Raw genomic sequence first — 16,029 nt, forward strand, 5'->3', positions numbered from 1 at the left:
AAGCTCCACGCTGGTCCCGTTTGCTGCAGCAGCATTGGGGGGCACAGCCCGGAGCTAGCGGTCTCCAACCGAAAAGAACAACAAAAACGCCCTCGGCGATTTTTTATTTTATTTTATTTTTGTAAGATACCTGGGTTTTTTAAGGTACGTCGGTTGGCACTGATGAGATTTGTACCTGGCTCAGATCAGAGACTGCCATGACTCCCGATTGTCACTCCACCCCGTGAGCACCCATCGGTACTGTCTGGAGAGGACCCCTGGCAGCAGCGGAAACCTCCCGTTTATATTCTCAACCCTCCGTCAAACGCAACATTTGCAAGCGTTGTTACACTGGGTTTTCTCCAGAGTGGCTTTGAACCCAAACCGAGACAGGATCCCAAGCCAGGGAGTCATTCCGTGTCTTACCGATGAGGCCAGATGTGGGCTTCTCCGGGATTTTTCACCATGTTCTTTTTCTTCTGCTGCATAGGTGTCCCAACTGAAAGAGGCTGCTACATCGTTGGGAACGACTTCTGCCCTTCAACATTTTCATAAGCAAATTTACTGATCGCGAGAAAATTTCTGAATTCTGTCATCAGAGTTTAAGTTCTGTCTTAATGGGGAGAAATAGACATCCTTCAAACATTTTTTTTTTAATTTAGAAAATAAACAAACAATAATCTTATTGTAGTTTTGTAGTTGATGCCCAGCCATGTCTGGATTGCTCTTTCATCCCACCAATCTCCTAGCAGAGCAAACTGGAAGACAGACATCAGGACTGGTTTCTCCTGGGAACAAGTTAGTTTGGTGGCATTGAGGTGTTCAGTTTTCATTCTGCTACCTTAGATGCTGCTGCAAAGTTGGTGAAGAAATAATGCCTTCTGGAATGAAAGACTGGCTTTGACTAGACAACAAAGCTTAAAGATGATCTTTTGTCTTCTTATACCCACAGGGCAACATTGGTTAAACCTCTGAGAGGAAAACTAAGATTCCTTTGCCCAGACTGGGTTCTCTGGGGCCATCTCCTTTGAAGTGGTGCAAACCATCATGGAGCAGGAATAATGCCTGCGATGCATAAACATAGGAGACAGAATCGCATCTAGCCCTTACGTAAGCTTGTAAATTCCTCTTCAAATAGGTTCAACAGGGAAGGTTTGCATGCAGTGTGATCCCCTCTGAACATCCGTATTCAGTCATGTTGATGGTGCCACTGAGGAATACTTCAAAAAGTGCCCACAGAACTGCCCGGTGACATTTTGCTACAGATGCCAAGAGCACCCGGCTGCGTTACCGTATATGGATACAGGTTTCATTTTCACTAAATTGCCTGTGATAAAGAAACACAAGCACTGATGCAATGATCTTTTACAAAAGGATTCTGCCAATGGCTGTAGTAATGAAGAATACATAAATGCCTCATACCTGAAGCAGGAAATTGTTTCCATAGTATATTTCGCAGAAATCAACTCTACAAACTCCTACTGGTGTAAAGGGGTGAACCTCAGTATCGAAAATAATGTACAGCCCCAGGAAAGACTTATTTGCTCAGTAAACCTCATTTTGATCAGGAGATGAGTTGCTGCTGCTCAGCATAAAGCGATCTGCCAGTCAGCTTGTGAGAAAGGTCAGCTGAACAATTTCTATTCTAAGCCTGTTGGTGCTATGACGTTTTCCATAATGAGCTCCAGAAAAACAAAGGCTGCTCTATCTGACAGCCCTGAAGTAACAGAAAAACCTGGTAATATTTGTGGGGGATTAATCATGTTTAGCTCAGAAACAAACAAACAGAAACAAATATAGAAGAATTTTTAGAAGATTATTGCTGTTCTTGTCATAATTATGCATATTATTCCTTCTGTTGTGGTAGCAGGCAGAGACCCACTCAAGATCAGTATCTCATAATGTCGTTACATGAGCACAGGCCAAGACAAAAGGTAACTCCTTAAGAAGCAGAGTCTTGCACAGTGTTTCCCAAAAATGATCCCTCCCAGGCCCCTGTATACTTGATATCAGCTCTAAGTAATGCTGTATTAATGCTAATCTGATACGAACCAGTTGGAATAACGAGGGGTACTGATGCAGGATGCTCCTTCCATCTCTGGGTACCTCAGCTTTAGGGTTGCTCTGTGCCAGCAGTGCTTACAGGAGGGTAAGAATCTGTGTTTATTGGATTTATAACTAACCTTGATGCTTTAATATGATTTTTTTCCCAAAATGGGTCAACGGAGTGTTAACCATGCACTGATTCAAATTAGCATCTACTGCAGCAGTTATGCATGCCATTTTTATCTTTCTTCATGAAATAAAAAGTATTGTCATGCAAGTTTATAGCATTCTGTTCTAAACCAGACAAAATAGGACAATTAAATGTATTCACCGTGTATTAATCCAATTTCCCCGTTCTCCAGTAGTTCTGACTGAGCTGCAATAGCAAATTACTTAATAGAATAAGCAAGTGGTAAATAAGAGCGATGCACAAACCTACTGATTAGTCTTCTCATTAGCCTGTTTTGGTAAAGTGACTCATTTAGAGCGTGAATCAGTTCTGCCATACAAATTCCAGTCATAGTAGAGTATCTCTACAGTCACATATGCCTCTGAGCTAAATACTTTCTTTCTCACAGCTTTATAATCCTCAGTGACTCTAGGGGAAGAGAAAGGAATGTATCCCTCTGAATTCAGCTGGACTGTCTACGCATGAGTAAGAATGGCAGCACTAGGGGCCTGATTTAAAGCAAATGAAACATGATCAAATAATTACCTAGGAAACAAACCCAAATTCCACAGGATTTTAAAATCGGTAAGAAGGAATGTCTTTAGATTAATTATAAGATGAAACATTTAGTCTTACTTTCTTTTTGCAATTCTGTTATACAGTCAATACACCCATTTAAGTAAAGTCAGACCGTTAAGGACTGATTCTGCGAACGGTTACACCATCAGCAATAGGCAACTTATATTTGGCTTTACTCCGAGTCGGGTTGTTAATCTGCCTGTAATCATTGTAACACCCTCATTTCCAGAATGACTGCTGCTCTTAGCACCCACGGCTCTCCCCCACGGCTGTCCCCCACGGCTATTACCAGGTTGAGACAGTAACTATGAGTGTTTCTAATCCCAGAAGTGAAACATTCAGGTCCCAGGAGCAGCTGCCTTCTGGAGGTGTGTAGAATCCAACACCATTTTGTCTGTTGTCGCTTTTGCAAAGCCTTAGTTATGAATCTTTCTTTTTACACATTGAGTATTGAAACTAATACATGGTTTTATTTCATGCTTAAATACCGTTAGACTTCTTTTCATTCCCAGCACAGTTGCTTTTTGTACTATCACAAAATACAAGGCCTGAATTCCTGCCAAGCAATTACACAGTCCTGCTGTCATTTTTAATCCTGAAATGTAAATAAAAGTATTATGCAGGCCTAGATAATGTCAGATACCGCTACTAAAATGGAAGCGGGAAATAAGGAAGGGAAACGAGTCCTGTTGAAACCACAACACATGCATCTCAGACAGTTCAACATGTGAATAATGATCAATCTTCAGTGGTAAAAATTAAATTTTTTATTTTAAAATTAAAGAGAGAATTCTGGATAAAGGATTCTGACAAGAATTAGCTGCACATTAATGAGATCTAGAAGTGGATTGCCAACTGAATATTACGGCCTCCCACGAACCTTTTGCTTTCACCGTTAATCCCAAACCTTCGCTGCAGTCTCTTTTCTAACGCAGCACATCTAAACAGCCTTAAGCTTACTTGCACGTTTTTAATACCTACTGATGCAATAGGGCACATATTGTGGCATTTACACAGACAAAGACAGTTAAAGTGAATACAAAACTCTTAAAATCAGAGTAATGGGATAGATACACAAAGATATATGGAACTAGAACAGTGCGACAGGAACACCCTGTATTTGCTTTTCTGGGCTGTCTGGGTCCTTCCTGGTTTAGAAATAGTGCGGGGTGTTGTCTGGAGTACACTGAGGTACTCAGGGTGCTCTGTGGACATCAGCTCAAGCCCTCTTTGTGAGGCAGAGGCTAAAGTAGGAAGTAGTGAAATGCAAACACCTGTAGCTCCCACAAAGGTGAAGAGAGGTGAGAGTGTGCTGCCTTCCAACACAGAAGAGGAACAGAGGAGGGGTTTTGCTTTTAGTCGGAGAGGAAAAAAGCAGTGGTTTTAAACCCCCTTTTCCCCCCATTTTTACTCTTTCTTTGTCTCACAGATGGAAAAAGTGGAGCAGAAAATTGCTTTGCCCAAAGCCACACGCTGGCAGTAATTGAACTAGTGGACAGCGTTGGTTCAAATACAAAATGTGCAACACACTCGTGCTATCCCGGCTGTTCTAACTGCTCGCTCTTTCTCTTCTCTGCATATACCATTTACGTGTCTGCTGTAGTTGTACAGCACTCCTGGTAGCAGAATCTTGTAGGGATTCCCAAATTTCGAGTTGCTTTCAAGGAACCTTAAGGAAATAAGAAGGAATAGGAGATGCCAAATTCACTAAATTTTTTGAGTCTAAAATTTTGGGTGCTGTTTTCCCAAGGAAGAATTAAGGGGGCAGCTCCGATTTCTGTTCTCGTCCAGCAATTGTGACCCTGATTTCTAATATAAAATCCAGCCAGTGGCTCTCACAGAGTCCAGCCGCACTGTGCTGTGCAATACATTAAACATAGTGACAGTCACTGTTTTGCTCAATGTACAGTCTGAAGTAGCCACACACCAGAAGAAACTAAATACCCATTTATTAGATGAGAACTGAGGTGCGAAGAAGCCAGTCCCATAGGGGTTTGGTGGCAGACCTTTGGTAATGATTGTGGATTTCTGGCCAGCACTCTACCCCTCTGCAGCACAGGGCCGCTCCAGCTTCGGAGCTGGACAAATGACATGTGTTGGAAGGAGACCATACAGCAAAGTAGAGACCATTAGAGACTCAAAGCAGAAAATAACGGACGCTCAAAAGCGTCATACCTCCTTCTTCAAAGAAGCTGTTTTCATACCCGAGGTGACATTGAGGTTCACCACATCATGCTTTTAAATCCAAGCAGATGCCTCAGACAAATGGAACTGCCTGTTCTCGAGGCGAGGCTGAAGAGCAGGGGTTGCACTGAGTCACAAGGAAGAAAGAAAATGCCGTGCAGCTTTTCTGGTAAACGAGATCAGACATCACAGTGGCAGTAAAGGACTCGGTGAAGAACACCACAAAGGCTGGCTAATACCCAGCAGCCCAGCAAGTGGGTGCATTTCAACACGGGGAAGCAATTGCCTACAGGAGTCATTATGTACAAAATCTTCTTATGGGCAAAAAGAAACTCACCCTATGCGTAAGGTCACAAAAATTTATTAGTAGTACAATTGCGACCTTAGCAGACTAACTGAAGAATTATTATTAGTCCAGATCTAATTATTGCAGAAAAAGAGCAAATGAAAATAAAGAAATTGTATAGAAAGCTTCGCTAATAACACTACAGTTGGAATTGTTGTGCACGTACTGACTAGAACCTACCCCTTCTCCTGGTGTCGGGCTTGTCCTTTCACCTCCCTCTGGCTTCTGTCTGGTGGAGGGAGCACAGTGGACCATCAGCATCCAGAGTCCTGTGCCAGTAGGAGTATGATGGTGGTGGTTATGGTTTCTTCTTCCTCTCCTTTTTCCTCTTTTGGAAATAGCTCTTGCCTGGGGCTATTTTTACATGTTTTCTAATAAAGTTTTATGGCTTGCTTTTTCTTCACAACTCTGCGACTATATATTTTTTATTTTAGCTTAGGTAGTTGTTCTTTTTTCCCTTTTTTACCGCTAAGACTAGTTTTGTCCAGCTCCAGGTCTGCATGTCTTTAACTGACCACTGGCGAGTTCTTTCTAGACTCGGTGTCTCCAGAGCCAGCCTGTGCCCCATCTCCTATTGTCCCACGCCTCTGCAGCTCGCGTCTTCACTTGTCAAGGTTGCTGCTGTTCTAACTGGCCTCATTTCTCTATGCTGTAACAGTCTACCATAAATATATTATTCTACATAGAATAACTACTTATTTTTAATATCTGTATAAAAACTGTGGCTACACCATACAAAGCAAAAAGTAAAACAAATTAGCCAGAGTCTCCTGTCATGTGAAAAATTGTTGTTACAGCTAAATCAAATAAAATCAAAGTTCCAAGAATATCAGGGGAAGTTCAGACAAAGCACACGTGATAAGCCTCTGTCCTGAGGTCCTGTAAACTCGGGACAAAGCCTATGGACTGTAACTAGCAATAGCAATCCAGGTGCAGCATTGCTATTAGTATTATTGGGCTACCTCCCAATTCTGGATTAATATCTGCACGTTGGATACTGTGCATAGCAGCAGAGGTAAGGATTTCCACAAAGGGCAGGGGAAGGAAGCAGGAACAGTGCTGGCTAGAGAACAAGCCTTTGCACCTGAACTCATTAGTTTTATGAGCACGGTTCATAGTCCACGCTGCTCAGCTTAGATGTGCTGGGTGCGTACGCTGCAAAGCAGGTTGCGAAAACCCGATACAACAATTACTGCCTGGCAGTGGAATTGGAGGCCACACTAGAATAGCATAATGATGATGCCTGATATTAGAGTTTATTTCAAGGAAGTGAGGAATATTGAGCATCTCCCAATTGATATTCTCTAAGTATAGAACAGGATAATGGTTTGAGCAGTGGTCTAGTCACAGAATAGAAACTATTTAAAGCACTGTCAGGTCATCTGTTTAAAGCATATATTCATGGCAGAAAGGAATGAGCATTTGGCTTTGAAAAAATAATTTTAATCAATTATTTTATCACTACGGTCCATCATGTTACTCGGAAGTAGCTTCTTTCAGTAAATGGATTATGAATCAATAGTAGATATAAATAAAGCAGTACAAAGGGCACAGCATTCTGCCAATCGTTGGAGCAGAAGATGGCAAAAATCAGTGTTCCAGGACGGACACAAAAATAAATCAGAAATAGGCAGATGATACACAAAGATGCCACCTCTTTACAGACACTCCAGAGCCCTGTCTTGTTCCAAGACCCACTAAAATATACAGAAGTTTGTGTGTGCTTTATATGAGAGATCGGTTGAGATGGAGTTTGATCTGAAGCCTGTTTTTCACCAAACATTTTCAAGTTCACCTCTCTTAGAACTTGCAGAGTTCTTGAACTATAGCGGATGAATTGCCAGGTTGCCAGAGGTCTTTCTGGAGTCAAGAAAAAAAAAAATTAAAACCTGCAGACTTTGTATTATACCTCACTGGATCAATTCTTGAGATACACCGAACACCCACAATCCTGTGGGTCAGTGAAAAGTGGTATTACTCAGCACTTTTTAGGATTTGGTCTCCAACAGAAAGAAGAGGAAAAAAACCCTGGTTTTCAAGCACACAGATCATAATGAATCTGTGTTAGTTATTCACATCAGGACAATCTTATTTAAATGTCACTAGTAAGAACTTGGAACATGACTCATATTGTGTCTATCATAATGGTTAATTTTTAATGAATAAGTATGTCATTTGGGACCTAGCTAATATTTCCAGCCCATTTGTGTGAATAGTTGTTTTCAACTGTGAGAATGCCAGCTGCCAGGGTTTCAAAATCCTTGGTTTTTCATAATTATTAACCACACATTATGTTAGTCTGAAAAATCTCATTACTCTCTTATCAAAACGATGAACTTTGTTCAAAAAAATGTGGTTTTCATGATAGTTCGAGCCTGCAGATTACATTCAGTTATATTAAAAAAAAGAAGGTAAAGACAGAATATTTGTAACTACTGGCCTACAATTTAAGATTACACAAGCTGGCATGCTTGCTAACCATGAGGTTTTACATCTTTTCCAGAAGAATTTATTATTATGGATAATTACTGCAAACCATATAATTGCCTAATTTCACTTTGAACCCTTCTAAATTACTGACTTCAAAAGCCATGATGCTGCAGCAAGAGAGAAACTTGACTCACAGGATGAATGCACAGGAATCCATTTCGAATTTGCCACATTTCAATGTAGCTGTTCTGTTCTTACTGCCTTACATGACAGGATTTCCCATTTTATCTTCTTAACACCATCTGTTAATAATGTTTATGACAGTACTGCATAGGGATCAGCTGGGAATGGGGCCCCAAATGTGCCCACACTTCATTTAAAAGAAATATAGGCTAGTCTCCGCCTGGCAGGTTTGTTAGACAAAAAGCTGGAAGGAAGCAATAGGGGCAGAAGGAACACGGAGATGGCAGGAGACATTGTACCCTTTTTATTTTGTGTTCATTTCAGCTTTTCAGTCCTTTTCCTGAGGCTGTGTTATGAAAGAACTGAGTAGACAAGATGACCAAGGTAACAAGGACACAGACTAAGCAAGCAAGCAGCCTATCAAACACATCAGAAAGCAACTCAGTGGTACTGCCTCAGTTTCCCAGTAAAGCCCATGTCCAGTCCTGGCACTGTTAGGTGTCCCACCCCTACACACTCTGGATGAGGGGCATGGACTGGCTTATTCAGTACCTGCACTCCAAGAGGCTAAAAATTCAGTGACTTTGTGCTTGCAATCTGTCTGTTAGTTAGCAAGCACTGCTACTTTAGAGAGAAAACAGAAAGACAAAAACCGTAAAACTCGGGAAATCTGGGAACAAGTAAGTACATCCACAATGTTCTTTTTTTTAATCTATGAACTTTGCTTCCTCAAGTGTACTTTGCAATAGGTAAAGCATGTAATACTTTTTCATTATTTTGTAGTCAGAAACGTATGCATTACTCCAATTTTTAAATAAAGCCTTCCAAAGTATACATCTTCATTGGATCAATATTAACAATTATTTTGAGCACACTTCCTAGAATCATGGAATCACAGAATGCTTTAGGTTGGAAGGGCCCTTAAAGGTCATCCAGTCCAACCCCCTACTTCAGATATGTATGGGTGTAAAACACATACTCATTACGGCAAAGCAGTCTCAGGCATCCTTCTGTTTAATGGGATTGGCAACGCCAGTACAGATGAGTGGAAGTCTTTCTTACACTGTATCTCCCAAACAATTTAATTACATTAATGTTTTTTAAAAAATGCCTAAATAAAAAAATACAATGGTTGCAAGCCAGTACGGTATCTAGGTTATAATTCATTTTTTCAAAATTCAATGAGATGAGTGTAAGGACCGTTGGTATCCAGCTTTAACACCTGCCTGTTCCCGTATGTGCCGTGCTTGACAAGAACACCCGCTTCCACGCACCTGCCATTGGCAGCCAGTTCTTTTTCACACAAAGACACAAACTGAGAATAAAGTTCCAGCCCTATTTCTTTTTCAATGTTTGCATGGTACTGCATCTTCCTTCCCTTCAGTTTACCACCTAGGGTAGCTTGTGGTATGATCAGCACATCGCCGGGTAAATCAAGAACGGAAACATGCTCACCGCATTCATTTTCACTCAATTTAACATTCAACAGTGTATTAACTGCAAATAAAAATAAAATAAGAGTTAGTGTAAATAAAGTAAATTAAACAGAACCTAATATAACATCATAAACAAGATTCAACAAATATTGCAATGCGTGACAAACTATTCAAGTAAAAGAAATGCTGTTTCTGAATGAAAGGAAACATGGACAGTCAATAACCAAGACAGACATCTGAGTATTGTGAATAATGTGGAGGGTATTTATATTAATATGTCTAAATTTTAGGAGGAAATAGTTGACTGTCTGAAATCCTGAAGCTGATTCTAGTTGGACACCCCCAAAGGATCCCAGGATCCAATTAGTGACCCTAGCTTAATTGAGAGATACTCAAACAGGCAACATTTGCACAATGCTACACGTTGTAGAAGGTAACACCATCTTCAGTGCACTTTGGTGAAGTTCCTGCCCTCACCGTCTTTTCATTCCGGCTGCAGAAGTTCGCAGCAGGACCCAGCACTGACCTGGGCTGAAGCCACAGCTCAGCATTGGTCTCTTTGAGACTTGCAGATGCCAGCCTGTCTTTTGAGAGAGGAAATGGGCAGGAAGAGAGGCAGTTTGGCCCATGAGCCAGATTATATGAACTTGCAAATAAAATCAATGCATTTACTAACATTTTCCAACACTGTATTTTCCATTGTTTCTGTAACAAATCAAACCATTTCCCCGAGTCTTGCTCCAGCTCTGTAAAAGCTGTGAGGATACTAGTCATGCCTCAAAACCCATAATGTTTTTTGAAGCAATAAGTGCTGAGTTGTGATTCAGGAACCAAAACCACTCATTTAAATGATTTCAAAATAGATTTAAGAAAAAATATTCTGTAAGACACTTAAGGAGGATGGTCATAGATGAATCTTCTAATAGAAGCTGCCACACAGCTGAAAAGGTCATTCTTTTCAAGGAACACTCTCATAAAACTCTCACAAGCATAAAATCAATTTTCATATCACAGCTTAAAATACAACCAAAGATTTCAACTTAGTTTAGCATCACAGAAAGACTGTAGACCAAGAGAGAACCGCCCAGGAGCTGCTCTCAGCATTTTCAATAGCACCTGGTCCCAGCAAATAGCCTCAAACAGACTATTATTACTTATCCTTTTGCAAAACCATTAACATCAGCCAGCCACAGAAAAGAAAAAAGGCATTTTTATCTGGAACGCAAGGCATCACGGAATTGCCCATGTGATCCAATGCTACTGATGGAGGGAAGGAGGGACAAGAAATGAAATAAAAGTAAAAAACCAAGACCAAAACAAAAACCCTGAAGCCAAAACAACAGTGGGTGATGACAGAAAACACTACCATTTGACCTTATCCACAGCATCTTTTCTGCTTTGATGTAAATGTTGAAGTGCATTTGGTTGTTGAAGTGCATGTGGAAAAGAGGGAAAGAACTGCAGACATTGCTGTTGTCGCTTCTGAACCAGAAAACTGCACTTGAAATGCTAACAACATATATACTGTTACAGTGTCACACACATACACAGTGTCACAGAAATGAGATGGGAAGGACACCGTTTTGTTATCCACCCAACTCCCTCTACTGGCTATAATTTCAAATATCCAGCACAGACAGGGAGATGAGTGTTAAAATACTGCCCAAATGAACTCTCTCTTAATCTAGCTCTTTCTGGACTGAACCTGTTGCCTGATACATGTGATATGTTGAAGAGCAGGCACAGTGCTTTCGCTGTTTGCTAGAACGTCATCATCAGGGGACCTGATGTTCTAACACATTGATCATGAGCAGACGGACAGAGTGAGAGGTATGGACAACTGTCAAAACAAACAAGACCGACCAAGCTCCTCTCTCAGTCACATGACCGATTTGGAATGATGCTTTTTGATGGCTTTCTGACTTCTTCTCGACCAAGTGTCTGCTGTCTTTCCTGCCTCTACTGCTTTTCTTCTTTTTCAAACAATACAAGAATTTATAAGGATTATCATACCAATTTTTGGAACGAGATCCTCATCAGCACCTTTGAAGAAGCAGATGTAGATAACAAGCCCTCTCTGGATCTATAAAAGATTACAGAAAACTACATCAGTGTTTCTCGTTATCCACCGTCCACACTTAAGATTAAAACTGGCATCAAAAATTATAAAGTTACACTACAAAAAAGCTTCTGAGATTAGTTTTAGTTATGTAGTACAGCTTCAGACATCAAGTTTATGCACCACACTGTTGAAGCTTATCAGGTATTTACAGATTATCTGCACAACGCTTCTACACACAATTAAGCCAATTCATTAGCTCCAGGTGGAACCAAAATTAGCTGGAATGTACAATGTACATATTAACATAGACAACATGACAAGATGAATTAGTTTACTTAGAGCCAGCACAGAAAATTATTAAAGCTTTTTTCCTATCAAACATACAGATAAAGTAATTTTCAGTGCGAATTGTAAGTTTATTTCCAATTATGAAACATGACAAACACCACAGGACTTGTCAGAGATCTGAATTACATTTTGATGTCAAAAGTGATGCAGTACAGGATCATTCTGAAAAAACACAGATCTGTTAATTAAAGTTTTAAATCGGATGACAGATTTAAGTATGATGACCAACAACTATGGAGTTGTTCAGAATATTATTTTAAAATATTATTTATCAGTTTAGCTGAAATCTTTTTGGTGAAATGGGACCTTTTCTCTGATTTGTATAACGGATAAGGTACTTCACATATTCAGAGATACTGCTTGTAAGAACTATCTAGCTGAGGGAAGAATTAGGTCTGTACTGAGGAGAAAACACAAGGAAATTCTTGTGTAGCTTTTCTATTCTCTTGGTTAGTTCACAAGGAATATGGGTGCAACAGCCTGTGCTTTATTAAGACAAACTGATAGGCTCCGGAGCCAACAGCAATCATGTCTCATGCACAAATATACCTGAACAGTTTAACCACTTCAGGAAAAACAAGGCAGGCATGCAATATCCACAGGCACTCAGTACCCAAAAAAACCTCACCGCTGCTTTGTCAATGAGTATCTTTGCTAAAAGAAAAATAAATGTCAGCTTATGAAACGCCACCTAAGAGATGCTAAGTAGGTCGCAGTAGGAAGGAGTCATTAATATCAACATTATCAGTGCAAAAGGATAAGAAATGTTAATAGTTTTTTGAAATACCTTTTAAAAAATTCTTCCTCTTTATTTTTTCTTTAAAATATAAAGGTTTTTGGTAGAGTGAACTTAGCTATACACATGAGATTTTATCCCTTTGTCATTGCAGAGATTAAACAAAATGCTCAAGGCAACAACTGAGAGGAGCTATGCCCTCCCAACTGTATTTTGAGTCACTAACTTCTGCAAAAAGAGAATGCTCTTTGTAGCAAAAACGTCACATGCTGAGAACTTTCACAAGCTTTAAATGGCTCCTTTCAAAACTCATTTTGACCACTGCAGAATATTATACAGGTTCCTAAATGACTGCCGTATTTCATAACTCTGGCAGAAATTTGATGGCCAGAACCTCACATGACATTTAAAACCATCTGTTCAAACAAGGGGGAGAAATGCAGGCTGCCAAAAGTTAGGTGTCCTTACAAATACTGCTAAATATTCATTCCAGAAACAGGCCAGCTCCAGGATATTGATAGAGAATAACAACACACACCTACCTCCTAATAAAAATGTTTGTGATGAAACAGGCCAAAGGCGTTTACACTGTACATATCTGACCACTGCATTAGAAATAACTGACTTTGTGATACAGCACAGAAAATGATTCCGAGACTTGAGACAGTGGGTTTTGCACAGTCTCATGTACAGAAGTAACAATATTCTGCAAGCAACTAATTTAAAAAGACAAAAAGATGAATAAAGTGACATCGGCAAGTCCAAAGACCAGACAGCTAAAGATTAAGAAAAAGTTATATATTATTTTTCCAGTCTCTCTCCTGATTTGATGCTCATTTTTGAATATACTTTTCATCACACATGATGAGACACACACAGTGAGGGAAAGTGGAGGGACAGGAGGTTAAATGAAAAAAAAAAAAATTGAGAGACAAATTAGAGCTCCTAAAGGATGCTTCTATTTATATTGCATGCTTACGATATTCTACAACACTTTTCAACCATGTTACAGTTGAAACTGTAAATCTAAACTATGACTAAAAAACTGGTCAAACACTATTTTCAACTCCTGCGCAACCAGGTTTCAACTTCATATTATGTCTTGCTTTTTTGATCTTCAGTTTCCTATGGAATGGAATAGAAAATGTAAAATTGAATGCAATTTCAGGAGCTAATCTAATAATAATGCACGTCACTCCCCTGATCTTGTCTCAGCATTTCAGGTGCCCTAAGACTTGTGCCTGTCGCCACTGTAAGGCATGGGAATGTGCAAACCAAAAACATGGTTCAGCCATTGCTGAACGTCCTCTGCAACCTATTCAAGACTAGTTGAATGCTCTTCAGAGCGATATTTAATATAGGAAAAAATCAAGCAAAATAACACAAAAAAGAAGGTCATAAATTCAACATGCTGACATGCAAACAGCCACTGCAAGGAACTTGTGCAGTGACATGCAGGGAGTTGGGCAGAAAAACCCACAACAACCCACAGTTGTGCTCTGTGTGGGTTTTCTGCCACCAGTAAAATGCCTACATAAATAATCCAGCAAGGCAAGTTACCTTGCAGCACTGGTAACTATTATACAACCGTCCTCAGCGATCATCAGAGCAGGCAACCTGCATCAGGAAGGGCTGAAGTACCCAGCCCCTAAGGCCATACAACCAGCAGTAGCAACACTGCCTCCAAACCCTGCTTTTAGCTCTTCTGCAGGAAAAACATTATCACCAACTCCTTCCTTGCCCTCCTTACTAAATGCATTCATCTGAATTTTGCAGGATTTCATCAGCAAATCCCAAATATATTCTGCAAAAATGTTATCTCAACTCTACCTTTTTTGTTCCCAGGAAAATGTAACGTAACTGTTAACGAAAGCAGAGACACATTGTGTGATCCTTCCGAAGCCACTTTGTGAAACTAACTTTCATAAATTATTCTTTGACATTTCCATTTTAAGTTCAGATTTGCTATCCTGTGAGAAGATTTCTTCATATTTGTTACATTTGAACGGCTGTAGCAAAGGGAGATTACATCACCAACCACAGGTCACAGAGTAAGTCTGTGCCTGGTACTCTGCACCTTTTTTTGCTATCTTAACCAGAACACAAATGAAGGGAAAAAAGATAAGGGGAAGACATTCTCATTGCACACTGTGTAGGCACTTCTTCTTTTTAGAAGAATGAATATTCATTTTATGCTTCTCTTACCCACAGCTGTGAATTACACTAAATCTCACCTTACTTCTCCTCCTGCTTTTAAAAGGAAAATTCCTTTTATTTCCTCCTAAGTATTTTGCTGTATACATAAAACTACTGTTGACACTCTCTACCTAACATTTCTCCGCAAATAAGAATCCCATCCCCAGTAATCCTCAACAGGCCAGAAAAACTCAATCATGGAAACATAATGAAGGCAGTGACTGATGTATAGATATAAAGCACACTCCTAACCCTTTCCCAGATACAGAACATCCCCTCTGAAGTACCTACAGGGGTCTTTTGAAGCTCAGAAGCTATTCAAAGCCACCTACATAATGCCCCATTTATAGTACACTAGACATTTCTCAGGGTGAGGACCTACTTTTAAGTTGTTATAGAATATCAGGAGCACACTGGTTTATGTAAATAATAGTTTATGATGTCTATAGTTTTTACTTCCACATTGACATGCATGCAGAGAGTAACATTACCAGATCAGAAACTGTCAGCGGCACAGATTCCTTCCACCAACCTCTACAAGAGTCATACTAAAGAAACTATGCACTTCCCATAGTTTTTTGCTGCACAGTGACTAGTTCTTGTAAAAACAGATTTCTCTTAAAAAGTACCAGTTTTCCAGGAAAGAATCCTAAGTACCCATGACAAATATTACTAAAGTTCATGTCTGAAAAATACCTGCTGCTGTGGCTACTCAAGTCTCTTGCAGATTCCTCTATTAGTTTCCCAGTGATTTTTCCAGGAAAGAATCCTAAGTACCCATGACAAATATTACTAAAGTTCATGTCTGAAAAATACCTGCTGCTGTGGCTACTCAAGTCTCTTGCAGATTCCTCTATTAGTTTCCCAGTGATTTGGGTTAAGCCATTTAAAACTTCAAGTAAGGGATATAAGCAGCATAACCTCCTTGCAATAGACTATCATGATATTGCTACACCACAACATACGCCTCTTTTCAGATAGATAGTTTAAAAGACAGTCAACAAAATTAACATTTCTGCTTTTATCTACTACATATACAACAACTTCTGAGATTAGCAACCTAGAAATAGTTGCATTTCTCCTACAGTTAATTTGTGCTGAGCAACTTCCACTACCAATAACCTTATGAGGAGATGCTAATAATGCAATACACACAGATACGCTTCAGCCAAACACAGCATCTGTGAGATGACATATATTTCCTCTGAGTAAAACATTCTGGTTTCCCAGACCATGGCACAGAAACTAGGTCTTACAGATCCACCTGCCCCTGGTGAACAAGGAGACAAGCATTTTAAGAACAATGTGAAAGTCAAACAGTGGAAACACCTAGGG

The 16,029-nt window shown here is 39.9% G+C and overlaps 1 protein-coding gene across 1 annotated transcript in view; it reads right to left on the reverse strand.

Annotated features, from left to right (window-relative positions):
• Positions 1-9,087: 9,087 nt before the first annotated feature.
• Positions 9,088-16,029, reverse strand: part of DTD2 (D-tyrosyl-tRNA deacylase 2 (putative)) — a gene marked incomplete at its 5' end in the record, with an annotated part of 8,008 nt that continues 1,066 nt past the window's right edge. The window contains 2 exons of the mRNA XM_010144709.1: positions 9,088-9,413; positions 11,366-11,435. Of these exons, the coding sequence (XP_010143011.1) occupies positions 9,088-9,413; positions 11,366-11,435 (396 nt within the window). The remainder of the gene's footprint in view (positions 9,414-11,365; positions 11,436-16,029) is intronic.

Source organism: Buceros rhinoceros, unplaced genomic scaffold, assembly GCF_000710305.1.
Source record: "Buceros rhinoceros silvestris isolate BGI_N320 unplaced genomic scaffold, ASM71030v1 scaffold30351, whole genome shotgun sequence".
Taxonomy (NCBI): domain Eukaryota; kingdom Metazoa; phylum Chordata; class Aves; order Bucerotiformes; family Bucerotidae; genus Buceros; species Buceros rhinoceros.